At 39.7% G+C, this 8,943-nt stretch overlaps 1 protein-coding gene across 1 annotated transcript in view; it reads left to right on the top strand.

The window, feature by feature from the left end:
• The first annotated feature begins 6,077 nt into the window (after positions 1-6,077).
• The window catches only part of WDR49 (WD repeat domain 49), a 77,759-nt gene continuing 74,893 nt past the window's right edge, over positions 6,078-8,943 (top strand). The window contains exons 1-2 of the mRNA XM_014602761.2: positions 6,078-6,217; positions 6,523-6,725. Coding sequence (XP_014458247.1) covers positions 6,585-6,725 — 141 coding nt within the window. The 5' untranslated portion in view covers positions 6,078-6,217; positions 6,523-6,584. The remainder of the gene's footprint in view (positions 6,218-6,522; positions 6,726-8,943) is intronic.

Here is an 8,943-nt window from a genome sequence, read left to right as displayed (position 1 = left end):
GTTCTGGCAGATGTAACGGGCATGTGGTGAATATCCTAGGAGGTGTCCAAATGTTAAGTGGTTCTCAGCGAAGGTGTAGTTTCCTGATTGACTTGGAAGTTGACAAAGTCAAGGAATGTGGAAAGCGGATTGAAATGGTGATACACTGATGTGGAAGAAAAAGGAATAATTTCTACCTATGTGCCTCTGGACGGTTCAAAGAAAAATGTATGTATAAAGATGTATGTTTTCAGGAGAGCTTTGGATTTGTGTACCCTGGCACTTATCCCCTCTGACAGCTGGACTGACCAGCCAACTGACAGTGAATAAAGCCTGTTTGACTTCTATTTGGTTTTTCACACATTGGTGAAACAGCAGCACTGGGGCTGGAAAAATGTTCCTAGAAGTTACAATGCCTAAGTGCTGAGCACAAAGACTCTTAGAGGTAATAAATCAATCAGAAACAGTTGGCAGAGGGGTATACCTGAATTACTGCCTCCATTTCGAGTTCAGATATCCAACTCAAGGGATTAGAGCTTTGCTGCATGTTGCCATGCACTGTGGTAGCTGCCTGCATTTTACACTTTTATCCCAGAGTAAATGAAAGCTAATCTGTGGAAGTTTAGAACTCAGTAGAAGAGGGTTACTTGAGTTTAGCTTTCAATTCCTGACAGGGAAAGAGGATGAACATAGTGCAGAACTGTTGACATGATAAAGTTGAACTTCTTTATCTTTTGGTAAGTGGGTTACATAGCCATCACCAGCTATACTAATTAGCTTATGCTTTTTTGGGGTGGGGGGGGGGCAAGGAAGATTAAGATCTTAGTGCATTATTGAAGGCAGCCACATTTATTTGGTAAATCATTGCAACTGGTGAATAGTCAATTTTCCTTGTAACTTGCAAGACTCCTATACCTCGTGCTATACTATTAGGACTCAGTTGAAGTATTCACCAGTCTCAAATTTCCTGCATCTGCTTTGGTAAGAATTTAATCAATCAAATATTGTTTATTGAAAAACTTCAAACTCAGAATTGTCCCAGATTCTTCCCTGCACTAACTCACTTTTTATTATTTATTTATTTTAAATACAATCCATACAGATCTTGCCCTTAGGTGGTGCAGTTGGCCTTTGGAGGATCATTTTTAAGGTGGGTAGCTTCTCTGGTTACAGAGAAACAGGAACGATTGCAGGCCTGTCATGCATTTTGGTGCTGGTGAAGAAAACAATAATTTATTTATACACTGAGATCCTTAGTTGCAGGATCACTTATTTTGAGCCAGTTGCTTACTTTTAGAGTAACCTCAAGGCTGCTGTAACTCAATTTGGAGGACTCTGTTATTATGTACAGCCAATCAAGGATTACAAAATTTAAATGTGGTTTTCAGGTACTTTTTTCATCATCTCCATAGAGTATGCTCTACCAGTTCAGTAGAATGTCTGAACCTGTCTATTTGAATTGGAAACGGAGATTATACTTTGATATTTGATAAAACTTCCTTGCTAGATGTGCTGGCAAAAAGTGTGAAACAGCACTGAGGAAAGTAAAGAGGAGGTTAAATTAAATTCTTCATGAATGTATTGAGTCATTTACCAACCGCTACTGCACAGTGGTAACTGAAACTTATCCTGGCTTGCTATCTATATGGAAATTACCTGGGTAACTCGCAAAGATTTACTTTCTAAGTGCTAATAGAGCAGGTAAAGGTGTTTTCTGTTGGGTTTTTTTAGATCAGTCTGCCTTGAATATATTTTTCGGACTAACATTAAGTCATAACATGCAAAAGAACAGCCAATAACTAATAACACTACAGGTTTCCCTCGCTTTGTGCTATACATGTGTTCCTGGAAAACAGTGCTTAAAGGGAACCTGCTTTACAATGTAACAAATAGGGATACATTCCAAGACCTCAGCTACTGACCCCTAGACCAATTTCTACCACTTACAAAACAATTTTTGTACTTATCAAAGTACTGCCACTTTGGCTGCTACTGTGATTTGCACCCAGCTGCAGCTGTCCCAGGAGCAGTATCCCTGGGCTGTGCCCTGCCTGCCTGGTGGCAGGACGCGCATGGTGTTGCACTGCTCCCGGGGCAGCTGCAGAAGCATGGGCACTGGCTGCCTTGAGCAATGAGCTTCCAGCACACTCGCATAAGACTGAATTTACCTCTCATAAAACACATTTTTGGTATAAAAAGAGTCATGGCATAAGAGTGAATTCGCACATACAAAACCACCAAAAGTGAGGGAAACCTGTAATTAGAAAAATCTGGGTTTTACTGAAGCAAAAGAACTATTATCCTTTTTAAAGCATTTTTACAGAAAGGCTTTATATAAATTGTTTGTAGCATATAAGTAGTATAAAAACATAGGAAATCTTAAAGTTCCCTGTTGTTTAGCAGTCCCATGTAGGTTAGGAAATCAAAGTATAAACAAGTACCTTCTACAAGAGGGTAACTGAAGGCTTCACAGTGTAAAGTATTACCTTCCTGTTGAGATGATAGAGCAGCAGATATAATCTCTGAAAAACCTGTTGGGGCCACATGCTTAAGAGTAACTTCATGATTTATCAAAACAATGGAAGGTGGGCATCTTCACGTTGAATATACAAGCAGTTTTCTGGCTCTAAAAGCCTGTTTCACACATCAACCTGTTTATTCTCATTATCCTGAGTGGCTTTAAAAGTGCAACTTGCATTCCAGTGTTCTTGCTTGCAGACCTTTTCCCTATAAATGTCAGGGAAAGAGATTCATTTTCATTCAACTCATCTTCAGAAATTGCCCAATTATTGTATATACCACTCAGCAGCAAGCTCGCTATAAGGCTTTGATTTATGAGATCATTCCTTTCCATTTTAGCTTCATCAACCATAACATTTTCAAAGTTGTTTTTTTTATTAACTAGACAGAAATTGATCACAAATCTAGGACCCAGAAGAAAGGATGCAAAATGATCACATCTTAAAGGGAATCATCAGGATGAGGAAATTGGGAATGGCTTAGCTTAATTCCTGAGGGTGCAAACTGAGGGTGTATTGCTGCAAGTCCCCTTCCTCTACTACCCTATTTTGGGGGTACTTGTGATAAACTGAGATCACTCTTTTTGGTCTGAGGAGAGCTAGTTTGATGGTAGCCTGCTATGGCTTTGCTGGGGGAGAGCAGATTCACTTCATGTCTATAGAAGCTGTCTTGCCCAGGCTGCCCAAGCTTATTACATTGATGAATCTCTCTAGGTTCCTTTGAATCCGTTTGCCGGATCTGACTGCCCAGCAGAGAGGATTTCTAGTAGCTTGCTTTCTTTGCCATCTTAATTACTCTTTGCTTCTGTCTGCGGCAGTTGGACTGTTCAAGGCATCCTTGTTCCGCGTCTGTATCTAGTGTTGCCAAACTTTTATTTGGGGATCTGGTTTTCTCTCTCATTTCTTTTTTTGCAGGGCGGAAAGTTCTTTCAAAATAGTCCATTAGAAAGAGCAGACTGCCTTTCCAAGCCTAACCATCACATAAGAACACAGAACTGGAAGGGACCTCCTGAGACATCAGGTCCAGTTGCTTCCCTGGCAGAAAGCCATGTCGTATCGTACCTCATTTGTTGCATTTTCAAGCTCCATCTTAAAACTAGTGACGTTTGCCCCTACTGTTCCTATTGGAAGGCTATTCAAGAACTTTATTCCTCAAGGGGCTAGACACCTAATTTTTAGCCTATTTTTTTTTTTTTATGGCCATTTCTTATTCAATATTGTCCTTTCATTGTTGGTGGCAGTCCCTGAATATGAGGATGAGTTTTCCAATAAATACAAAAGTAATTGATAAGTCCATAAATGACTGAGGAGGCCGATCCAAGACATGCATGTTTGACTGCAGATAAGGCAAATAGTTTCAAAAGGCAGAAGTAGATCCTGGTGATGTCAGGTGACAGCGCTTTCCCTTTTTCTTCCATCTATCCACCTCCATAGGAAGGTGTTTGCTCAAAATGACTGATGCTTTGTTGTACATCATTGTGTGATTGGGGCCAATTTAGTGCTTGAATCTCCCAGGTATTGATATTAATATCTCAGATTCTTACGTTTGGCCTTCTGAGTGCCCTTGAATCCCTTCTTTTTGCCCACACCTAGAATGATAACCTTTGATTTGTGAGTGTGAGACCTATTTTGGGAGCTAGTTGGTAGGCATCCTTATGACATATCCTGTTCAATGGAACTGGTGCCATATAAATGTGACTTTGGTTGTGGATGGTTAGGTTTGGTTTTGGTCCTGATGTCAAGACATGGTTTCAGACATGTCCAAAGGCAGCCCTAACTGATTTTATCCAGTGCTGAATATTGTTGTCTGCGTTTACTTGTTTGGGAGAGGTGGCTACCCAGGTAGGGGAAATGTTTAACGTTCTCCAAGGATCCATCTACTGTCATATGTGGAGGAGCACCTCACTGGTTTGTGGTGGATTGGTAAAGTACCTTGCTTTCATGAAGTTGACAGTGATTACAAGCATTATTTAAGGATGGAGCAACACTCTTGAAAGATGGCTCCAGCATCAATGCATGGTGGAAGGAGCGCTTTCAACAGCTCCTGAACTGAGATTCTCATGTCAAAGTCAATATGATCAAAGTCATTTTATAACATCCCTTTAAGGTCTACCTTGCAGATCTACCAGTTTACTGAGGGCTTGAAACCCATTAAGCAGATGAAGAACAACAAAGCATATGGTCTTGATGAAATAAATACCAGCTGAAATGTATAAGGTAGAAAAAAGCCCTCTCACCAACCACATGTTGTTATGAAAATTTGGAAACATGAATCAGAAATGTATAGCATAAGCTTTCATAGGTATATGGCTTGCTTCATCAGGTGCTGTAAAGGGACTGCAGAAAGCAGTTTTCTAAGTAGAAAGCAGTGATTAGAATACAAAGGGTAGGGAAGGGCAGGGAGAGGAAAAAGGTGGCATCCTACCCTCCTTGCCTCTCTCAGAAGTGGATTAAACACATCTGCATTCACCGCACTAGGGCCTTGCAGAATTATTTATGCCTGAGAAGTAAACCAAAATCAGTTAAGTACAGTATGTCAGTAGTCTGAGTGTCTGCAGGAAAGAAAGAGGGTCACTGGAGAATTTAAAAGAATCATTTTGCATTAAATTTGACTCCGGACTTCAGTTAAATAAGTGTAATTGGCTACAAAGTCTAAAATCAACAGCAACAGTTTTGTGGCTTGGTTTAATTCTCTATCCAAAGGGTCTGAACTAGATCAAATTTTCATCTGGCATAAAGTAACATAGCCGAATCATTCATTTTCCTTGTCCAGGTTGAGGAATGCACAAAATAGAGTACCAAGAACACTTGGTTTTCAGTTTCTTTCAGTTTTGTGTACTTGTATGGTGTGACACCTAGAAAAGCATTTTTTTAATGAAGTATACCACTGCTGTTTCAAAGGAATACTGTTTCCATTCTTCCATCCACTGTATCTTTGCTTTTCTCCACACTATCAGCTGTACACAGGAACACCACCCTGAATCCATCAGTGAGGCAACTACCATTTTCATCTTCTCTACCACTAATCCTGAAAAACTTAAACATGCAAATAATGTTCATTACCATTTAATGAGATTAAAGCCCTATTAGGGACAAGGAGTTTGTATTTGTTTGACATGTAGCACACTGGGGTTCAATCCGGATAAGGATCTGTGTACATTCATAAACACTATACCAATCTGAACCCAAGCAGAGGAGAAGAAGCCTAATCCCTCTCTCACCTTTTTGCTACCTGGTTAACTTACATTGAAATTAGTAGGACTTTATCAGGCAGCAGGTGCTGAAGAGATCAGGCACCAGATTTGAAGTATACCTCATATAAAATGGCTCATTTATTTTTACAGAACAAATCTTATTTTAATCTGCAAAGTATCAGGCCATGCTGTACACCTGATTGTAGAATCATCTCTTCCTAGCTGTATTCCTTGCCTTGGTTTTAAAGATCGCTTGTGCAAAGATCTCTTGTGCAAACGCTTCCATTATGACGGATAATGGGAGGAGGGAGGGCAGGAGGCTGATCTAGGTTTGTATGGGTTACCAGGAAACGTTTGTAAGCACCAAGAAAAAGGAAACAAAGGACTTCAGTGTTCCTGTAAATATGGCCTTAGGTTTAAACTCTCTTTCCTCTAGAGGAAAAAGTGTTACAACTTAGCAAATGTGTGTGGGAAAGATAATGGAGTTCTAATCACTACATTAAATAGCACGTTATTAGTGAGAAGGTAAGCAAAATGTATTTTCAATAACTGACTTTCTAATGCATATTCAGATGCCAAATATAAATGTAAATTTACTTTCTGTATTAGTTACTTACAATCAAAGGAATTATTGTACCTTATGGTGTCTGGGAGTAGTTTTCTAACACTGCTTTTTACTGAAAAAAAAATTAAAAGTCAAGATTTTAAAGCATTTTAATTGGCTTATTTAAACAGATGTTTTGTTTTCATTTTTTTTAACTACTTGGTTGCATAGCTGAGGCTACTAGACTTCTATACAATGAACCTTTTTTTGTTTATTCTTCTTCAAGGACAAGTGTTGAGTAGAGTATAAACTTAAGTGCCTGAAGATAGTAACCAAAGTGAATCAAGCATGAGCTGTAATCATCTTTCATTTAAAGATTCCCAGTCCTGTGCTGGGGGCCGGACTTCAGGGAAAACCATAATGAAAACTGAGCAACTTGAAAACAGACTAAGTATTTATGATTTTATGAAAATACAGGACACTTTTATGGTAAGCATCTCGTCTAATTAAAATGTTAACTGAAAGGGTTTTGCATTTTTTATAAAAGAAGCATGGAGGTATTTTCACTGATGCTTGCATCACTGCATGGTACTAACAAAAGTGTGTGTGCATTTCTGTGCCCTGAGAAAAAAATCCAGGAGGGCAGAATTCTCTTAGCTGAATTTGTATCTGAGGTTAGAAATTTCAGGCAGGTGAAAAAGCAATATGGAATAATATATTGCTATCTAGGAAGGAGAAGAAAGAAGTACCTAATAATCTCAATGCCTAAAATAAGGCAACCAAGAAAGGTTTATCAGACCTTGCCAGGGGTATCTTTAAATAACATTCCCATACATATTCAACATGACAACCCCTGCTCTAGGCAAACAATGGGCCATTAAGCTAGCATTATTATTCAAGAGACCATGGTGCTTATCTGTGTAGCCACAAACTCAGACAACTGCTGATCTCAATTAGAGATGGGCTAGAAGTGGGAACACAAACCACCTTGAATCACTGGCAATTTAAGGCAAATTCTGTGTCTTAGATATACATTGTTGGATTAGAAACCAGCTGTCTTGGTTCTGCTCATGTTGATATGTAGGTGCCAGCAGATGGAAGATTATTATTTGATTCTGAATTGATTCATGATTTTTCTTGGGTCAGATACTCATCTAAGTTACATCGTAAAATGGAGATCATGCCTTTTGACTACAATGAACTATTTTTATAGTTATTCTGGATTTATGTCATGTAAATGAAATCAGAATTTAACTTGCTTATTTTAGTTCCTTTGGAATCCTAAGATCTGTTGTTGGAGTGCATTAGGGGAACATTTCCACTAAAAATAGTGCCACTTTGGTGTAGCTCAGGTGTCTTGAAACTGCTGTGTACTGGTGTACAAGGTGTCTGTCCAGGGCTGATTCTTCTCCCCCGCTAATAGAGGAATTATGATTTTTTTAAAATGTTGATGTTGTCTTGCACTGCCTGGTGTCATATGCAGCTGCAAGCAAGAGAGCTCACAAACTCCAGTGAAAACATAGAAAAATAGTTGGTCATCCCTGGTATGGCATTTTTGACATGTTGCCAAGAGGCCCATGGCAATAACAAAGGAAGAGTGATACTGAGACTGGCTGCAAAACTGAAATAGTCCCTTCCATGCAGAGCTCCCAGGTTCATTCCTACATTGAGGGGAAAGAGATGACACAGTGGAAGGAAATGTCCATGTGACTTCTGCTGTTTGGAGATTAAATCCTTGTAATTCAGAGCTTGTTAAAATCTGACTGAATTCAGCCCAGTGAATTGGCCAAATTATCATATTTATTCCGGGAGAATTTGCTGAGAGCTGCCAGGAGTGTTGTGGAAGTGTGTATTTCTTGTACTCTGCTCAAATGCCTCATCTTGGTGCCATTAGTGCCCTAGGGAAGAGGAAATTCAACAACAAAGAGACCATATCAATTTTCATTGTAATGCTGTGCGGTTCTTTTCTCACTCACAGTGTTGTTAACCTGAAATACTGGTCAAAGATGGAGACACACCTATGCGAAAGGGGTTTAAGTGAGAGAAGCATCTCTGTAAGAGATGCCAAACAACTTAAGCCGGTTTGAAGAGAGGGCTGGCTAAAACTCAAATTCCATTCTACAAAATACTTTGTGGTTTCAGACTCTGTTTCCTTGTTGAGGTGGAACAAAACTCAACTCTTTCATGATGAGATAGGGGGAAAAATAATTACACCAGAATCACAAATAGCTTAGTAGTAAGGTTGTTTACCTGGGAAATGGCAGATCTAAGTTTAAGTTCCTGCTCTGATCCACTGGTATAGCTGCTGCTCATCAAAAATACCAGTCTGCACTTGGAAATCCCTCCTGAGGACAAATTAACTGAAAGGGATACATTTCCCCCAAAGTTATGGTATCCGTGAATCAGCCTTCTCTGCTAAAAAAAAACAACTTTTTTCTTGAAAAATTCCTGAGCTGCATTACTTGCAAAAGAAACCTCTGTGGCTGTATCTGTATAGGAAACGTACCATTCCCAGCCACGGTGCCCATGGGCATGCTACACTGCACTGGGCTGCTGCTTCCTAAGCCAGGTGCACTCTGTGAGGTACTTAGCAGTGCTAATTAGCCCACCTAAATGACAGCTGCTTAGTCTGTCCATGCTGATACAGTCACATTGCTTCTGGCTTAGGAAGCAGCCTCCTTAGGCAGTGCAGTTGCTTGAGGGTCCT

The sequence above is a fragment of the Alligator mississippiensis genome, chromosome 7, assembly GCF_030867095.1.
Source record: "Alligator mississippiensis isolate rAllMis1 chromosome 7, rAllMis1, whole genome shotgun sequence".
Taxonomy (NCBI): Eukaryota; Metazoa; Chordata; order Crocodylia; family Alligatoridae; genus Alligator; species Alligator mississippiensis.
Note: the sequence above shows the minus strand (reverse complement) of the source record. Positions and strands in the feature narration are given on the sequence as shown.